Source organism: Pezoporus occidentalis, unplaced genomic scaffold, assembly GCF_034315485.1.
Source record: "Pezoporus occidentalis ecotype Australia unplaced genomic scaffold, CSIRO_AGI_Poc_V1 ctg127, whole genome shotgun sequence".
In the NCBI taxonomy this organism is placed as follows: domain Eukaryota; kingdom Metazoa; phylum Chordata; class Aves; order Psittaciformes; family Psittacidae; genus Pezoporus; species Pezoporus occidentalis.
Window position 1 is genome coordinate 8,609 of NW_026913071.1, and position 19,713 is coordinate 28,321.

Below are 19,713 nucleotides of genomic sequence, written 5' to 3' on the forward strand. Positions count from 1 at the left end.
GGATGTGCATGGAGCCATCACCTCAGGGTCTGGGTGAGCATGGAGCCATCACCTCAGGGTCTGGGTGAGCATGGAGCCATCACCTCAGGGTCTGGATGTGCATGGAGCCATCACCTCAGGGTCTGGATGTGCATGGAGCCATCACCTCAGGGTCTGGGTGAGCATGGAGCCATCACCTCAGGGTCTGGGTGAGCATGGAGCCACCACCTCAGGGTCTGTTCCACCACTACGCCAGGGCCTGCACTGGGGCACAGCCCTCACCTCAGGGTCTGGCTCTGCATGGAACCATCACTGCAGGCATCATGGCACACAGCCATTGCCCCGGGGGAGGGGGGTGCGCTCTGGACCCCCACGCGTGTGTCCGGGTGTGTGTGCGGTGTCCCTGTGTGGGGGCCCCAACGCCGCCACCGTCCCGCGGTGCCCGAACTACATTTCCCAGGCAGCCCCGCGGGCGCGCTCCCGTGAGCGCCGGGCAGAGGTAAACAAAGTGGTGCGGGGCGGGGCGGGGCGAGGGGCTGAGGGGGCGCCCCGGGTGGCTGGGTCCTGGCGGGGCCCGACGTGGGGTGAACCGGGGGCTGGGCCGGGCGGCAGGACGGGTGTGGGGCAGGAGTAGCAGTTGCCTCCGCCGGGAGGAGGATCCCGCTCCTTCCTCCGGCATTTCCTCACGCGTTCCCTTGCCACCTCCGTGCGCCCATCCCAGGAGAGCCGCCCCCCCCCCCCCCTCCGGCCGGTACGGAGAGGGCTGTCGGTGTGAGGAGGCCCGGGGGCTGGGGAGAGACGGCGATCCCGCGGTGCACCCCCCCGCTGCCGCCCCCGTTTCCAGCGAGGGGGCGGAGGGGGGCCCGGCGCTGCGGAGTGCCATGGAGCAGGTCCAGATGATCAACATCCAGCGGCTGCTGGAGGCGGCCGAGTATCTGGAGCGGAGGGAGAGAGGTAATGGGGGGAAGGAGGGGTGCTGGGATAACAGCCGTGGTAATGGGGGAAGCGGGGTCGGGGTCAGAAATCCCTGGCGGAGGTGTGAGAAGGGGATCAGAGCAAGTGTGTGCTGGAGGAAGTAAACCCCATCAGCGAGGGGTTTGATGAGGGACAGGACTGACCCGCCCTCCTGGAGGTGGTGGCTGAGGTGGAAGGGAGAGAGGGGGAGGTTGCGGCGGATGGAAGGAAAAGTGGTGTTTGGTGTCAGTTTCCCACCAGGGTGGTGGTGGGTGGCTCTGGCTTTGCGGAGACAGCGATGGCATGATGAAATGTGCCTGGTTTGCCCAGTTCAGATAGCTCAGACAGGAGCAGAGACGAGGTGCTCTCTGGGCTGTCCTGTTTTGATGTTTTCAGGTGTTTTAAGTGGCGTGGTCCTTCCTCCAAGGTTGGCAGGGCCTGTGTATTCCCCTTCCTCTTTTCTGCACCTCCCAGTCCGCTTCCTTGTGAATACATCATCAGTCATCTCCCTGAGCTGGTGTGGCTAAGGGCCTCCCCAGCCTGGCTGATGGGGCAGTGATGAGGCCTGCCTGCTGCTGACTGCTGGTTTTTTCCTCTATCTTTTGGTTAATAACCTTTTTTTTTTATGCCCTGCCTGTTGATTCTCATGCAGAGTGCGAACATGGCTATGCCTCAGCCTTCCCCTCTGTTCCAAGTCCTGGACTACAAGACCCAAAGCCCACGCGGAGGCTGAGCCGGGCAAGAAAACACAGCGGCAGTGGCAGCAATGCAAGTCTTGCCAACAGGTATGATGTGGGCAGGAACACGTGGGATGCAGGGATGATGGAGCTGGAGAAGAAAGCTGGAGGCAGAGGAGAGAAACTTACCCTGTGGGGAAAAGAGGAAGAATCTGAGGGGGGGTTCAGAGCTGGGAGACGCAAATACTGTGTCCATTCTAGGTCTGTGGCACTGAGAGCAGAGGGGACACGGGGGAGCTGTATCTGAAGTGGCACTGCTAGCTGTCTGTGCCAAGACCCAGATGCTGCAGAGGGAAAGGGAATAGGGAGATCTGTTCATAGGGCTGAGGGAGGAGGTAGGCAGTAGCTACACCCATTATATACAGCTGATGTCTTCCCAACACAGAAGTCACTGCTTTTAAGGGATAGTATGTGTGCAGCCTGGGTGCTCTGGGATTGTAATGACAGGCGTGATTTGAAGCAAGGAAATGATATTTTGAAATGGATCCCCTACAACAAACGGGAGAGAGGGAGATGACTGGCTGCTATGTACAGCATGTTAAAAATTCAGTTCAGGAAAACGAAGCTGTCTTTCACTGTGTCTTTCAGGGCAGTGGGGTTTCCCAGCTTTCTGACTGCTGGGTAATTGTAGAACTCCATGTTTTGACAGTTCTCTTATACGGCATTTCTTGGTTTCTTAAATCTTGAAGAGACAACAGGGTTAAGCCTGTCACTTGGTGCTGTGATAGAATCTGCCTCTCCCCTCTTTTTCCTGTTCCTTTTGTTTTCTTTCACTTCGTTCTGTAGGATTGTTCAGAGCTTGTTGAGACCTTCTGGGATAGAGAAACTTCAGAAGCAGAAAGTATAATTTTGAAAATGTAATTGCAAGCTTGCTTTTACTGCAGCAGGGCTTGTGCAATCCATAAAATAGTGGCAGGTGGCTCGGGTGATTAAAGCTTTCTTAAGGCCATTGGGAAGTGCCTATAAAGGCCTAAGGGAAAGGTGCCTTTGCTTGCAGTGATTCTGCTTCGGCAGCATTTGATAATAAAGGTTCTTTGAAGTGATGTTAGGACACCTTGCTGTGGGGAGGTTTTCTTCATCAGGATCAGCATATCCTGAGCTTTTTGTGTGCTCTTTGTTTATATTTACTTCCATCCTTCATCCAGCCTCTCCTGATCTCAGAACAGCTGTAGTCATTTACTTTTTCCCATGACCCAAAGTCCCGAATCCCAGTGACTTTGTATTGAGGAATTCTGGCAAATGCTGAATTGAGATACGCATTTTTCCCCTCTAGGTTTCTCGCGTACTATTTTTCCATCCCACACCTCTTTCTCTCAAAGGCCTTTGTCATGGCAACCTGCCCTTCTCCAGTGGGGGCTGGAAGCACATCCCCCTCAGGAGCTCCTTAGCACAGAATCCAGCAGCCTGTAGGCTGGAGAGGGGTGCAGAACACTCCCTGTCCCTGGGGTCTGGGTGCTCTCATGGGGCACCTTTCTGTGCTGAGACCAGCCCACTGGGCTGACAGTGCTGAATATATTGATGTGGGGGGAATGGCAAGAGAAGCAGAAAAGATACTTTCTAGTGTTACTTAAAACTGTCATTATTCAAGGAATACTGAGGCCAAATAGATTATTTGGAGTGAGATTGTTACCCAGTGTGGTGCCTCCCATGCTTGTTTCTGCCTCAGGGAGTGACAAATGCCAGGTCTCCTCCAGAGACCAGAGTGGGTCTTTTGGGGAGCTCAGATCTTATAGGCACAGTTGGAAATGGAAGTTTCTTTTAGCACAAGTCGTAGCAGCTTGCACTTGCTGTAGGAGATGGCAGGCCTTCCAGATGGCTGCAGTGCCGGGAAGTGACAACTGTGAAGTTCAGGGTGCCTCCAAATTCACTGCAGTGTGTTTTGTGTGACGCTGAGTATAGCATCAGCCTTGTTTAAGGAAGGCTCTGTATCATCCCTTCCTGTTAAAATCAAAGGGACAATTCAGTAAGTTCTGTCTAGTGGAGTTTGAATGGACTTTGAATTAAACATCAAGCCTTGATGAGGGGTAAAACTTACATTTCATGTGTGGACAAGAGATTTTCTTAGATTGCTTTTGTCTCAAAATGTTTAATTTTGAGCATAATAGAGAAATCATGCATTTAGGTCTTGTGCAGATCTTGTCATTTAAAGGCCTCCTGTAAAAATGTCTCTTAAGCAACCTTGCAAAGCACGGTTGTTTTCTTTTTCTTCTTTACTTATACATTTTTAGAAGTCAACATGTATGCATTGCTGTTGGTCTTTAGTGAACCAAATAGTCCATGATTATGTGGGTCAGCATATTTATGGAGCCTGGATGCTGTGTAATTCATAGTTTAAATCGAAGTATTTCCCTTCAGGATTTGCAGCCCAGACATAGGCTCTATGCTGTCATGTCATGAACACCCAGAGAAGTTCTGAGGAGCAGGCAGCCCAGCTCTCGATGGCAGTGGCAGAGCAAGTCTTATTCTTATAGAACTGTGATGGTCTCCCGGTCCCAGCAAAATAGTTCTATTTTCTACCCTGAACAGGGGTGTGCAGATAAGAGGGAAAACATTGCTTCAGTATTTCTCATTTTCATGATGCATTTTTAAGGAGGATATTTTATCTCAGTCGTGCAGCTGGCAGCAGCTACGATGCAGAGGGCTTCCCCTCTGCAATCCTCAGGACATTATCTGTAGGGATGTGCAGTGTTTTACATGGGTATTTTAAAGACCTCATGTTGCAATCTGAGGGTTAAAACCTAACTATATTTAAAACTATGCAGTTTTGTTTTAATCAGGGGTATTTAGGTACTGAAACTGACCCACCTGCAAAAATAATGTGGAGAGATGCAGTCTTTGTGACCTGGAGTTCATAAGAAACACAGGAAACTTTTTGTTTTAAATGCCATGTAACACACAGCTAAAAGCAAAACCCCAAGCAGCTCAGTTAGCCAATTTTTATTCAATTAGTGTTTAATTTTGCCTCTTTTTTTCGTTTGCTCTTGACAAAAATGTCTTCTGTTATTTTGGACTGGGATGAAAAATGAACAGAGATTTATTCGAACATACAGGATTTAATGTTCAGTCCTTCTGAAGACATGTGTGGGGCAGAAGCTGAGCTCTGTAAACTTCCTGGAGAAGTGAAGTAGCCCATGCTGGGAGTACAGTTCTGTGGGCACATGACATCAATGTCACTGGAAGCTGCTCTTAGGGACCCTCCATGTGCAGTTCTAAATAGACCCAGTGATTTGAAAGGTTCATTATAGTTAGTTAGGATTAGACTGGTTTGATATTTATACATTTTGGAAAATAATTGAGAAGATTTTTAAATCAATTTAAATCGTTGTGTCAGCAGGAAATAAAATGAACAGCAGGGATGCAAAATGATTCCCTCCCCCCCTTCATACAGTCAGTTTAATGAAGTTAAGATTTATAACAGAATCTGAAATTACATTGCAATATTAGATTGTTCTTTGTGTTTGTTTTTATTTATCCTCTCAGGCATTTAGAAAAGCCTGTTAGTTTTTGGCCTGATCCTGGGGAAATGCCAAGCACCCCCCCAACAGCATTAGGAGCCCTCAGCTCTCCCAGGAGGCCTGTGTTGTTAAGGGCACTCAAAGAATCTGTTGCTCAGTTCCACGGGTGAGGGTTTGATCTCTGTCCAGTTTCTTTTTCCTTTCACTTTCCTCTCTTCCCATTATCCTCCCTTGTGTTTGAGGCTACTACCCAAAGGCCTTTCAGACAACTACAGCCCAGTAGCAGGTTGGAAGCAGCAGCTGTAATGGGCATGGTAAGGCATTTTGAACACGGTGTCTTGCACATTTGGGTGTCTGGGTTTCTCTGCTCTTCTGGCTATTCTAGTGATGCAGCTCATTTTCTCTGTTGTTGCACTCTCTTCTGCTACATCTGAAACTTTTTTTACACGCTTTAAATCCCATCACTTGGTTTTGTGCTTAATCTTCTCTGTAGCCCTCCACTCTCATAACCTTTGAAGCTGTTTTTTGAGGGTAGGAGTGGGCTTTAAGCTTAATTTGCTCACAGTGTCCCTGAGCAAGGATTGAGGGGCAGATAGGTTTGCATTAGGTGCCTCGTGATGGCTTCACGTGCCACAGGCTCCCTAACAAGGGTGCAGAAGCTGAGAGGATGTAGCGTGTGTTGCTCGCTGCAAGTCAGCCTTGGCTGGCTGGTGCATGAGAAAACCTGATTTCCCAGAGCAGCAGTTCTGTACAGCTGTACCTCATTGTGCAGAGGAGGAGTAAGGGGGTTGCTGAGCACTTGCTTAAGCATGGTTTTAAATATATCTTTTCTGTCAGAGGAGGTTCCCTGCCCCCCCATTGCTCTGATGGCTGAGTACATGCCAATTCTCAGTCCTTCCTACAGCCTCTGGGGTTAGGACAGTGCTGATTTCACTGGGGGAGAGGAGGCGCAGGGGGCTGAGTGTCTCTTGTGTCAGAGATTCCTGAAGAAGCGAATCGCTCTGTCAGCCCCTGTTCGTCTACTGTTCTGCACAAAGCCCCTTGCCCCTTTCTTCCCATCCCAGAGATCTGGTCTCTGAGGCTTTTTATTGGCAGCTTTGCTGCTTCCTTCTCTATATCAGTTGTTATTTGTTTCTGGGTGATACTTGGTTTATTTGCTGGTGAGTGCTTTTTTTTTTTGTTTTTCAACCACTTGCACTCATACTGGATCACACCTTACTCCACAGCTACGGGGAGTTGAGTTTTGTCTCGTTGTGTGTGGGTGGGTTAGAATCTGACCCTTGTGTAATATGCTCGGAATAGAGACTGCTTTTTGTCTCAAGTCTTGTAGTGCCAGGGAGCTTTATTGATGGCTCAGGACTTGGCTTTGCTTCATGGAGTACAAATCCACATGTGTAAACCAGAGAAGGGATGAGATTTGCTGTGCCATGTTTTGACTTATGCCACATTTTGATAAATGTACGAACAATGGGATTACTATGTGGAATCTTCATGCTGCTGTTGAAATTTTGGCTAGACAGAGTTGGAGATGGGATCTTATCTTCCAGAAGAGAGCAATATATGAATATGCTACTTAATTTTTCAAGAAAGGCAAACTGGACATGTTTGAGCTGTTAAGGATTGAATCCCACTGTCCTGCAGGTTTGTACTGGAATACAGTTGATCAGAGCAGGTTGGCAGGTAGGGCAGCAGCTCAACACTGTTCAGCCTCTGCACATCCCATCTGCCCATTTGATATAATTTGCCCCAGTGCAATTTGCAAGTGTAGACAAGCAAGTCATAGTGATGCTGGAGTTTCTGTACCTGCTGGCAATAAGTTGTGCCTTTCCTTGTCTCTGCTGATCTACATCAGAAGCTGAGATCCTGCCAACAATTTGGGAAGAAAAAAGTACCTCATGGAGGTGAGGTTTTGTATGCAGCATCTTCTCAGTGATACCTGGCTTTGCAGTACGACTGGCAGTTTACCAGACAAAATACAAAAAGTGAGGGTGAACCCAGCAAATGGCATGAGAAGCATAAACCCCATGCCCTGGAGAGGAATGAGGCCTCCAAAAGTGCTGGGGCTGATGTAGCAGTTTCCGTGGGGGATCCCACTGTGTTCCCCTTTGTTACCTTCTTTATTTTATAGCCCTCCAAGAAAGATAATCCTGCAGAGCTGCAGTTCCTGCTTTCTTTTGTGTATTAGCACCATAGCCATCCATAGGGAGATCTGCATGGCAGGGAGTCTATGCAAATCCCATGATTCTGGGATGAATTTATACTTTGATACCTTCAGCAGGTGTAAAATGTAATTTGTGGTCTCTTTAGACTGTCTGAATTGTGCCTTTGTATAAACTAGAAGCAAGCCCAGCTGTCGATGTTGATGTGACTTAGCTATAACTCGCCACTGCGGCATCACTGTGCTGTGAATTGTCACCTTGTATGACTGAAGGGTCTTGATCCCTTTGTCCTCCCAGATTTGGGGGCCTTCTCTCCAGGAGCATGATGTTTTGCAGCAGTGGGATTGTTAGTCAGGGCTCTTGCTTCACATGTTGCAGCGCTCTACCCAGGTAGAGCTGTGCTGCAGCTGATGTGGGCTGGTTTGCATCACTGCTAGCAGTGCTGATGCAGTGACAAGAAACTTCAGGTTTTAGTTCTTCAGTTGTTAGCCCCAGCTCCCAGAGAGATTTGGTGCTCTGGGATGGTGGGGAGGATATTTGGGCTAAACCCGGTCATCTGTTCCTTGAATTCCCTCATTTTCTCTCCCCATTATATTCAGTGTATAGTCAGTTCTCTGGTTTAAGTAGTATTCCTTGTTTGTCAGGTGTTCTGTTGGTTTCATCTTCCACTCTGACCATGTTTGTATCTTCTCTGTGTAATGCCTCATCCACAACATCTGCAGGGTTTTATCCTTCATGCTTTTGTTTAACCTGACCTCACCCGCTACTTGACAGTGTATTATTGGTTGTCAGCTGTATGTTTCCTTCTGTTCCCCTGTTTGTAGGTAAGACTGACTCTTTCCTTTCTTGCTCCTGGTTGAGCTTTTAAATCCATTTCTCTTTCTGACCCAACCAGACCAGTTGGTGTCATGCTGCTGAGTTAATTGTCTTGCTCATTGGAGTTCCTGCTGTTGATCAGCTCCTGATCCCTCCTGACAAACGTCTGTCCAAATTCAAAGACTGACTGCTGTTTGTTCTCCTCTTGGGAGTGTTAGCTCCTACTTCCTACCCCTTTTGAACCAACAAAGATAGGATTTGGTTTTGTTGACTTATTTTGGGCTCTCTTGATCAGAGGCAGTGCACTTGGCTGGCCTTTGCCTGCATCTCTTCTCTATGAGACACTGCCTTGTTGATCAGCTCAGAGGGAACAGGCCTGCTTTTTCCATCGTGCTGGATATATTCCCATCTCTTATTTCTGTGCTCCCTACTGTACTTCCATTCTCTGATATAAAAGGGATTTCACTTCAGTTCTGTTGCTGTATGAATCCAGTTTGAAGTAGCCTAGATGATTTCCAACATTATCTCAATTACTTGTTTATACTTTCCTGCTTGCTCCTGTGATGTGAACTGAGAGCAGTTCTTTTGCCTCAGTTTTGATCAAAGTTCCTCTGGATAAAATGGTCGATTATTTTCTGAACTCTTCTCATTTATCTCTTTTCATCTGTTACACCATCAAGAAGGGAAAAGTTATGCGAAGGAACAGAAGACATTGAGATTGTTGTTGAGACTATTACTCCAGTGGTCATTGCCCAGATGCTTGGGCAGCTGTAAAGCGATACATAGATGTGGTCAGGTAATATGGCACCAGTTCTGGTTTGCTTTTAACAGTTAGGCTACAAACTGCAACAGTTCATGAACCGCTTCGTAAGTAGCATGGCCATCTGGGAACAGTGGGAGGTAGCCACCTCACTGCCATCATGTTAGTTGCTGCTGTTTGTGAGCCAGAGCTGTAAGAACAGAAGAAATTGGAGTTCTTCCACTTTTCTCAGCCTTCCCAGATGCTTGATGAGTATGGCCCTGTTGACAGAATACAACCACAGACATCAGGACATGTGGATTCTTTTCCTCGTTTTCTTACAGTCTGTATGAGCTTTTGTGCCTCAGTTTCCCTAACGCAATGTATAGCTAACAGTACTGTTGCTGTGTTTTCCTGTTTTCAAGTATATTTGCCCTCCCTTCATCTCCAGGTGCAGTATTGCAGCAATATCATTGTAACATGAGAGATAACTAGCAAGTCTAAATAGAAGTGAAGAAAGTCTGGCCTGGCCCACAGCCATACAAATGCCATCAGTTTCTTTTCAAACAAAGTGCGTTTCAGTCAGGTGGTGTTTACTCAGAAAGCCTTCTTTTCCCCAGTGCATCTGAAGGCAGTTTCTTTAGGTCAGAAGATGCGTATTGCAGAGAAGTACGTGCTCCCCAAACAGACTGCTGCTCCGCAGATGACATTGGTAGGGCTATTTCTGGATATGACCATCTTCCTTGAAAGGGTAATGTAATGTGTGGGAAGAAGCATGGTATAGGGCAGAGGGCTGGCATGCTGGGCCCTTGGATCATTTCCTAAGTCTGCTGCCGAAAGGCTGCAAGATCTGGGCACGTCAGATGACCTACATGGGTCCTACCATCTGTACATTACATGGTTTCCACCATCTGTACATTGGGGTAATGCACACACTTTTCTAATCCTGTTTTCAGGAAGCAGAATCAGTGGTTTGGAGCTTGTGGCTGTTTGAAAGAATATGAGACTTAGGATCCTATGTTTTCTAGGTAGATTTGAAAATTGACTTCTGTGTCTTTATTCTCTCCTGTGAGTTACTGTGATCTCTCTGCCATGCAGGCACCAGCAGCTGTGATAGTGGTTTTGGTGTGGCCTTGGAAGAGACTGAGTTGCTGACCATGCAGTGAGACTTGTGGAGCCCGCTGGAAGTCAGCGGGCAGGGACTGCATAGAGCTTCCTGCAGCATCAGGTCCCACCCTTCTCTGTAATACACTTGAATATTCAACAGAGAAAACTTTCTTAGCAGAGATATTAAGGTGTTAGCAGGGGCTAGATGAAGAGCGTGCCTCATTTAGTTCGTTCATGTTGTTTCAAATTACCTGTTTATGATGTTCATGTAAGGATGTTTGTGTAGGGTGGCACTTGGGAGAGACCTGAACAACAGCGCATACCTGACACTAGTGTGAGGAAGTGTCTGTATTTTGCTGTTCTCATTCTGTGCCATGCTCTTCTCTGTTCATGGGGGAGCTTGGAGGTGAAGCCACCTCACCAGGTCGTGAAAAACATGGTTTTGTCAATGTATTAAAAGAAAAAGCAAATTCAGGAATCTGTCTACAAGAAGTTCAACTCACATCATGGATCATAGACAGGAAGCTTGCTTTGATGAAGGCAAAGAATATACCTTTTCCTGACCTGTAAGAATCTACCTGAATTTGGCCAAGTTCTGAGTCATTATAGAAGATGGCTGCTGCACCTCCAGGGGAGGTGGGGTAGAGTTTCTCTGCTGAAATGGCGAAGATACCTCCCAGAATGAACATACATCAGACTTTGTGTCTGATCTGTGTGCATGAACACCTTCTGGTGTGGTTACTGTGGGCAGGAAGGGAAGGAGGTGGTTTCTGTAGGGCCTTTGCTCACTTGTCACAGAAGTTAGAAGATAAATGAATAGAGCAGTGAATGGAGCAGCACACTGGAGAGCTTGCCTCACTCTTGGCCTTTGTCAGCAGCCCTGTGTGCATTCAGCAAGTACCTTTTACTCTGACTTGTTATAGGAAACCCACAAATAGTATATTCTTCGTATTGTGATTTTTTTCCTCCAAGAAATGAGCCTGGGATCTGAGCTTTGGAAGTGCTGATGATGCACAGCCACAAGGGTTCACCAGTGGGAGTTGTGCTTTGAACATGTAAAGTGGCCCAGAAAACCAGGCCCTTGGGGGTCTGGAGGCACTCAAAGGGACGAGAAGCTGCAACTCTGATCTCCCTGTTCATTAGCTTCCAATTTGGAAAGCGAGGATGCTTGACAACAAACGTGCTTGTGAACTGCCTGGCTGCTGCTCTGGGTGAGCCTCTCAAGAAGCCTGGAAGGAAACCACCGGTTCTGTATTCAGAGCAGGGCTTGGCTTGAGGCCACACGTTGAACAATGAGGAGAAAACAAAATATTGAATAGCTGCTTGTTCAGCAAACCCAGTTCCTCTTGGCCGTGCAGGGCCCTGCGTGAGGGAGTGTATGACATGGGGCAGTTTTTCCTTAGCACTTGGGGCTGGGACAGCCTCTGCACACGGGGTCTCTGGTGGGACAGGAGAAGGCACGCTTGCTCCCAGCCTGTACAGTGGGAGGAGAGCCAGCTGGGAACCTCTGTGCTGGCCCCAGATTGCAGCAGTGAATGCAAAACAGCATTCTTGCTGTTGTGTGGCCTGGCTTGGAAAACACTTCCCCTGCAGAGAGCTACCTTGTGCTGCTTAATGGGCTGTTGAGGCAGCCCAGCTCTAGAAATGGGAGTCACTCATGGTGTTCGGCAAGGAGGAGCTGTCTTCCTGCGCTTTCCTCCCTTGTGCTGAAAAAACAGAACATGCACCAACAGAGGAGTGTGCTTTGTTTGGGACTGCAGCTGCAGTTCCTTCCCCACCTGAGGGTTATGCCTGATGTGTCTGTCACATTGGTTTTATCAGTAAACTAATAGTACTTTGCTCTTGGCTCCTAGTTTAGGTTCTTCTCTGGCACCTCATGCAGTGGTGCCTGAGAGTAGGGTTGGATCACTTGGCAGACTGTGCAAAGCATGAGGATTGTTGTTTGTTTTTTTTTTTTACCTATTTCAGCTTACAGTAATTATGTAGTTTATCTTTGACCCAACAACACATGATGATGTGTTGACACATCACAATGACACAAATGTCCTTATTAGACATCTCTGGGATGCCTGAGAACAGCAACCCACTGATGTGAGCTGTGTCCTGGGGTTCAAGGAACCCAAGATAAGTACTGTGCTCTGCTACAGAGTTCTTCTGTGACCTTGGGAAAATCACTTGGAATTTGTGTTGGTGTTGTTTCGCTGCATTAAAAGTTAGGGAAGAGTTGATTTCTGAAGTATTGTCAACAGAAATGATGGTTGTGAAGAGCAGGTACCAAACTGAGAGGGGCTTTATAAATACTGTAGGTGGCTTTGGAGACATTTACTTCTTTAAGGGATGTGTGCAATGCAGCTTTAGAGGTTGATTTTGCCTGAGTGTTGCTGGAGGCTTTCAGGACACTATACAGACCCAGGGGTAGGTGGCTTCCTGCACTTGTGAACCACACGAAGGAGCTCTTTCCCCCTCATTGAGCTGAAAACAGACCATGGGGCCATTTCTCCTTTTCCAAAGATGAACAAACATGAACAGGTGCCAGTAATGCTGTGTCTCCTTCTCTGCTGGAGACAGAGAATGTGAACTTTGGAAAGGGTCTGGCTTGATCCTGGGAAAACAGCTTTGATCAGAGCCCTGGGAGGAATCTGATACCATGCCCATCTCAGAGTGACAGAAAAACTAGCCAGAGTTTGGGGCCAGGTTAATCTGGTGCATCGCCATTGACGTCAGTGAGAAGGTGAAACAGTCTGTTCTGTCTCCTCACTTCTGCTCCTTATGGAGAGGCATTCATTCTGGACCTGGAGACCAAACAGTGTGGGGGCATCACGGGGTGGTGATGACTAAGACTTTTGTCTTTAGTATTGCTTGGAAGGAAGCATTCTGTTAGACTTACTGATATGCAAGGCTGAGGTGAAGCACTTGTTAGACTTGAGGCTAGTACTTGCAAAGGGCATAAGGACAGCAGCAGCAGGACTTCTGCTCAAGCTATGCCATCTCCTGTTAAGCTGAATCCCATTCCTTACTGTAGGAACTCTTGGCAGTGTTGATCAAGTACCATAAGCTGCTGTGTTCCCAGCCAAGGCCCTGTGCAGTCCTCTGAGAGCCAGGCTTCTGGTAATGCCAAAGGTGAGGTGGTTTAGAAACTCAGGCCTTCAGCGTCTCCATCTGTGGAGGAAGATTTGACTCTTGCACAGCTATTGTTTGTCTTACCGTTGGGCTGAAAGCCTCCTGTGCTGTTACTGGTGGAGATTCTTCACAGGCTTCCTAGTCTATGGCTTGTGCAGTTGGTTTTGTAACTACTCATGGTGTTGAACTACTGCTACTTGGAACCCTGGCAAGACACTGAGGCTCTTCAGCCAGTAAGTTTTGTTTTGTGGACACAGGTGGATTTAAAGTTGAAAATAGCTGTTGGTCACCCTTCCTTTTCATTTATTGTGTTTTGCCACTCAGCTGCTTCCAGTAGGAGTCATTTCTGAGGAAGAAGTTCCATGAAAGAGAGAGCAGTTATGTAGTTCACTGGTTCCAGAAGGGTGGGTTGATCTCGGCTTGGGGAGTGGAAGAAGGCATTTCCTGCAGGGGAGTTTGGTAGCCAGGTGAATGAGTATCAGCAGAGCCAGAGGGTGGGAAAGGGCTGTAGGAAAAGACCGAGATTATATGTGGTGTGACGATGCATAAGCAGCAGACGTGGCTGAACCTGAGTGAAGAAAGACAGAAAGCAGTTGGTCTGGTCTGTGGATGGGTGTTCTTGCTGTTTCAGGTACATGATTCAGGTAACTGTGCCTTAGTTTGCATATGCTGATGGAATATTTCTTTCCTGATTAATCTCTTGTTAAAGCAGAATGGGATGAGTGAATTTGGAGGAGAAGCATTGGCTCTGTGTTGGCACTGAGGACATGTATTGGAAGAGGTAATTGGAAGTGGTCATTTTTATTCTCACTGACCCCTTTACCTGGGGGCAGTACTTAGGGACAGCAGCCTCTCCTGAACTGCTGGTACCTCTGTTGTGATGGAGCTGTTGGAGTCTTGGGCTCCTCTGGAGCTGGGAGCTGGTGCCAGGTAGAGACAGGAGGGTGACCAGGTACAAGGAGATGACCTAGTCATTAGGTCTGGATGCCATCTGTGTTTCATGTACTACAAGGAGCCTGGATTGCTGTCCTTTCACAATAGAAAGCAGTAAGCTCACTGAGAAGTCAAACCAGAATGCAGATATGCTGCAAATGCATTCGTGAGGCTGTTTATCAATATTAAATGTGTAAACCAGAAAGGTCAGCAGTGTTTAATGTCATGTGGCAGCTCCGTGATTTTAATTACAGTGAAAAACCCAATGACAAATGAATTCAGTGCTCCTGTTCCTCCCTGCTGCAGTTTGTTTCGTTGGCTTACCTGTGCTCTGGGAAAGTTTGACTGGATCAGCTATGGTAGGAGATTTTATTTATGGAAAAGGGACAAATCACTATGTTTGATTCACTGGGGAATTCATTGTAGCTTGATGTTTCAGGAGCACCTTGTTACAGTGCTCAATAGCAAGGTTGCAGGCAGAATCACAGCGGCTGCTGCAAAAGGCTTGTTGCATCTGACCTTAAATTAGAGTGACTGACGGTGCTTCCCTGTTTGTTCCTATTTTATATGCAGTTGCAGGTATCTGGGATAAAGAGGGATAAACTTCAGTTTCTTTGCTTTCAGGTTCTTGTTGTTTAAAATCAGGCCTGCTCTCTTGGTTTTGTTGTTTGCTTGGCTCCTTTACATTCAGCTTCTAAAACTCTTCCTTGATCTTTTCCCAAGCTGTTCTCAAAATGCACTCAGCAGGATCTTTCTTCTCATATAACATTCTTTCAGTTTTTAGCAGTAGTTAATCACTTTGGGTGTTTAAAATTTATTGTTAAAGAACTGCCTGCTGTAGAAACCTGACTTTTAAATGAGAACCCTGCAGACGGTTTGTGCTTGAGCTCCTTTTATTGCAGCTGAGGACTGGTACATGTGCTGGGGCTTCTTTTCCTCTCTGAACATGTCCATACCTGTGTGGCTGTGGCTTCAGCTTTGCAGGTGGGGGCAAGGGCCTGCTTGCCCTGTCTGGGTATTTGAGTTCCTCTGGCTTGTAGTTCATTCTCAACAGCAGTGTGCTTATGCCACTGGGTGACACAGGCTGTGGCTGACTATCCACAGCAGCAAAGCACTGTCACACTGAATGCGTCCATTCCTTGCTGTTGTACAGGCAGCATTACAGGTAACCCTGAAACGTTCCCCGAGTGCTGCAACAGTTTATAGCTGTGCTGTTCATCTTGTACCCATCAAAAAGCTGGCTGTGGCAAATAAGGGTAGAGCTTTGGTTTCAGTCTGGTGATACTCCGGAGGTTCTCAGCTGATGATAAGCTCAGCTGGGTTAAAAAGGTCCAGTTACATGTGTTTTTAAAAGATACTTTTTTTCCTGAATGTAGTATCAATAGAGGTTCCTGTACGTTTTCCACTTCACTGGCAGCACTGTCCTTGTTTAACTTCAAATAAATCTTAGTAACATGTGCAGCCCAAAGACGAGGGGAGAAAATTAATCTCTAGATCAGGAGCTACAGAAAATGAAATGAATTATGAACAGAAGAGAGAGGCTTTTTTTTCCCCTGTATCTGTTGTCCAAGCAAAGGGAAACTGGCACAGAAGAGTCAGTGATTGGTGGTAGTGGTTTGGGTTTTTTCCCTAAGTTTAGATGAAAGGAAAAATTGAAACTTTTCCAGATTGCCCCAGTAAGACCAAGAAAAGCATAAGCAGGTAAGAGAAGTAACATCCCTGTAGGATTCATCCAGCATTGCTGAGATTCTTCCCTTTGCATTCAGCTTCAGTGGGAAAGTGGTGGTAGGGAAGTTGGGGTTTGTTTTTTTTCCTTGCCACAGATATGGTTGAAAGTCACAGCATAAATTCCCTGACTTGGTTAAAAGCCTGTGACCCCTCTCAGTTGTTTTGTTCATCAGAAGGCAGATAGGTAATAAAGAGTCTCCTGTGTGAGAGGAGTAGGGAGAACCTGCTGGTTTAATTTTGTTCACAGCAGTGGGCCAAACTTTGTTCCTTCGGTGCTGGTCTTGATGATTGGCTCGATATAATATAGGAATTCAAGGCATTACATAGCTCTGGCTTCATAACAGCTAATGGCATAGCCAAGAACAGGGCAAAGTCTCCTGCAGGAACATACAGTAAATAAACCAATGAGCATGTTCCACAGAGCATACAGGCAGTGGTTTCAACAGGCCTCAGCTCAGCCTTGGTGGCTTAATTTGTGTCCAAGTTGCCTGGATAAATGGATTTTGCTGGTTTAGACTTCATGGGGGGTATGGGTTTGATTTGGGAGACTTTCTGGACTAAATATTATGTTCATGTTTCTGATTGCTGGGAAGCAGAATTAAGGAAGGCATCCTCTCCTTTTGGGAGGGAATGAGTTGCCTCAGCTTTAGGGGTTTGTCTGTATGTGCCCTGCCTTTACAGTATCCCATATCATGCTGTGCCCAGACATAGGGCACCATTTTGTTTTACCTCTGTCCACCTGCAGCTCTCAGCCACAGCTAAAACTCATTTGCCTTGTTTTTCACAGACATCCTTGGCTTATTCCTTGTCTTCAATGACGTTCTGACACCTGTTAAGTGCTCCTCCTCCCTTTTTTTGGAAAAGCATTTAATTATGACAGGGTTTCCCTTGGAGCATATCCTCCATTCAGTTCCCTAATTGTAGAATTCTCTGTGGGATTCTCCAGATGGGGGATAGAGGATAATCTTCTCAGAGCTCCAGAAGAAATGTGATGCCAAATTACAGAAAATAGATCCTTTTTATTAAGCTCTTGGGCTCCTTTTATTTTAAGGTGACCTTCTGTTAAAACGAAATGTTGGATAAATGGCTATCTTTTTTTAAATAATCCTCAACAACTTTACCTGGGTTACTAACAACATCCTTAGATTAGGAATCATGAAAGGATTTCAGCTTTTGGCCACTCATGCTGCCATCACAGAGGCAATGAATGAGCAGAATGAACTCACCAGTTTCCCTTTGGTTTTAGTTGGTCTCATTTTCCAGCTATGAGCTCTAAGGGAGTGCTGGCAGCTTGCTTGGTGTGGCAGGCAGGTATAAAAACAAAGGCCTCTCCTTTGTCAAGTGGTCACTGGGCCACTTGATGGGTCACTCACTTTCCTGTGAGCTGGTGGTGTGGCAGTGCAGTTTCAACTCCTCGGGGGTTTCCAGGCATCCGAAAAATGCTACTCAGTAGCACTGATGTTTGCAAACACAGCAGTGTTGCTGTCCTGGTCAAATACTGCTCCAATCAGGTTCTTTTAAGTTTGCTAGATCTAGTGTGTGACTGCTGAAGGGCTCTAGGGATTGTCCTCACAGAGCATATCCCGCAGGAAGGCTCCCATGTGTTTGATGTGCTCCATGAGCTCCTGTGTTAACAGCTGATACCAAGAGTTTTACAGGGTGAATGGAGAAACAAAGGCACAAAGAAATGCAACTGCAGCCCTGTAGTGAGTTGGTGGGAGAGCCAGAAGCAGTCTGGAAATGGCTGACTCTGGTCCCCGTTTTCATCATTGCCTCTTTGTGATTTTGGGTGCATTTAAGTCTCTAGGGAACACTTTCTGTAGCACCAGTAGAAGAGCCAGCTTTGCACATAGCAGATGAATACCGGGGGGGAAGGATCTTGTCTGCAGGGAGGCTGAGGTTATAGCTGTAGATCTGAACATATGTAGTTGCTTGGCTTTAGGCTGGATGTGCCACAGGGGATGTGTACAGCTTGCAGCAGTTGAACTTTGATGCTGAGAGGTCAGAGGTGGCTAATCCAAATTTTTGTTTGTCTTCCAGGTCTACGCACAATGAACTAGAAAAGAACCGGTGAGTAGCTGCTGAGCTGGATTCCAAGTGTGATGTGCTTTAACCTTACACATGCAGGTGCTGCTTGATCAGCTTAGGCAGCTGTGAATGACCACTCTGCATCATGTCCTTTTAAAAGGGGGGGGGGGGGGGGGGACGACACAGAAAGATCTGAAAAAGAAGCCTTGGTTTTGGTTGTTTTTATTTCCCTCTGAAAAGGCAAGAAGTGACCCAGTTTTGTGACTAATCTGTATGCAGAGTAAATACTCTGTTCTTCTCCTGATACAGTGAAATCTGATTGGGGCACTTTCCATGCATGAGGTTGCTACGGAATCAGGTTTCTTGGGCCCTGGGTAACACGTGTTACCATGAACCGAAGGGCAGAGCTCTGTGCTCTGTACCCTCTCCCTGCTACCCCTCTGCTGGCTGTGACAGTCACTGTGTGCAGAAGGAAAATACCATTGTCCAGAGGCTTGGAGGTCCTGTGGAGACTCTTTTCCAACCTGTTTTAGGATTGTGCCTGTTTATCCTTGAATCTGAAGTTTTAGCAAGCCTTGCAGTTTTGTTACTTGGCTGGCTCTGCTCTATGACTCAACCCTTTTGTAACAGGAGTTAAAGTAAGATAAATACCATTGAGACAAGGGGAGCTAGTTCACACACAGATCAGATTATTGCCTTCTATTCAGGATGCTATAGTTAAGGTTGTGGCAGGGTTTCCATTATAAACTTATCTTGGCTCTTCTCTGGGATTTTAGGGGGGCTGAGCGGGGTGTCTGTGTTTTTTGTGCCTGCTGGAACAAAGGCAGTTCTCTGGCCAGCTGCTGCTATGAAGAAACCCCCAGGGTGGGAAAGCTGAGTCTAAATAGGTTGATTACCTCCTTTTCCCTCTTAGCAGCCATCATTTAACAAGGGACGCGAGGACTGTCCCCAACAAGGGATGGCCAAAGATACACAAAGGCTTCAAGCCATGTGGGTATCTCCATTCAGACAAGATCTTTGCATTTATCTTTCAGGGAGTCAGAGCTGAGTGCTTCATGCATCATGTTGCCCTCAGTTTCGCACATGTGCCTCCTCCCAGGCAGCAGCAGTTCTGGGAAGCAGCTCGGCCTTTGCATGGTGTGGATTGTTTCTTCCCGGTTGTGTTTCTACTTCCTGGTAGCTTTGAGGGTCTACAGAGTTATCATGGACCTGCCTTTCCAGGGAGGTTTTTTGTTTAGGTTATGTTGCTCCCCAAGTCTCAACCTTTCCAGTCCTAAGTTGAGCAGTGTTGAGAAGTGTTGGCTCCTGGGTTTTCCAGTGCTCTTTACAGTTTTATTTACCAATGAGGGAAAGAAAATGCAGTGCTTGGGGCTGACCCAGCACGGAGGGTGCTTTTTTCTCCATGACAACAGTAAGCCGTCACTAATTCTCAGTGTGGTTATTTGCATGTCTAATTGTTACTGCAAATGCTGCTTGCCCTCAGTGCAGCTTTAGAGCAGAGCTGTATCTATCTTTCCCTGTACCAACCTGGTCCTCTCACACTGCCCAGGTTTGCTTGGGGATGTGACCATTTCTTTTCTGCCCTGAGGCTTGTGGCACAGGCAGTGAAGCTTCAAACTGTGTGGGTGAGATGTTGGCAGCTTGAGTTACATATGTATTGTCCAGCTAGGGACTGGCAGGTATTGATGGGTTTAGGATGTGTCTGATAGCAGCTAGCTGCGTGAGCTGGGCTGCCTTGATTCTGTGTCTTTAACTGAGGGCAGTAGTACTACCTGGGGTGGGGATATCATTAGGATTGACTACTGTCCAGCACTTTGTTATATATGTTACTAGTGAGAGGGGTATTACTACCTATGCTTCTCCTTCTGCCACTGTTTTCTGAACGTTGACAAGCTCTTTACTTGCTACGAATTAGTCTTTGTATTGCAGTTGGTATAATATCTCTTCCTCTCCTTCCA

General features: G+C 47.0%; 1 protein-coding gene across 2 annotated transcripts in view; it reads left to right on the forward strand.

Annotated features, from left to right (window-relative positions):
* Positions 1 to 515: 515 nt before the first annotated feature.
* MXI1 (MAX interactor 1, dimerization protein) overlaps positions 516 to 19,713 on the forward strand; it is a 48,070-nt gene continuing 28,872 nt past the window's right edge. The window contains exons 1-3 of one of the 2 annotated variants that reach the window (XM_062607823.1): positions 519 to 933; positions 1,586 to 1,718; positions 17,768 to 17,797. In XM_062607823.1, the coding sequence (XP_062463807.1) occupies positions 861 to 933; positions 1,586 to 1,718; positions 17,768 to 17,797 (236 nt within the window). In that variant the 5' untranslated portion in view covers positions 519 to 860. Of the gene's footprint in view, positions 934 to 1,585; positions 1,719 to 17,767; positions 17,798 to 19,713 lie in introns of both variants that reach the window. The other variant, XM_062607824.1, reaches the window with a different exon arrangement.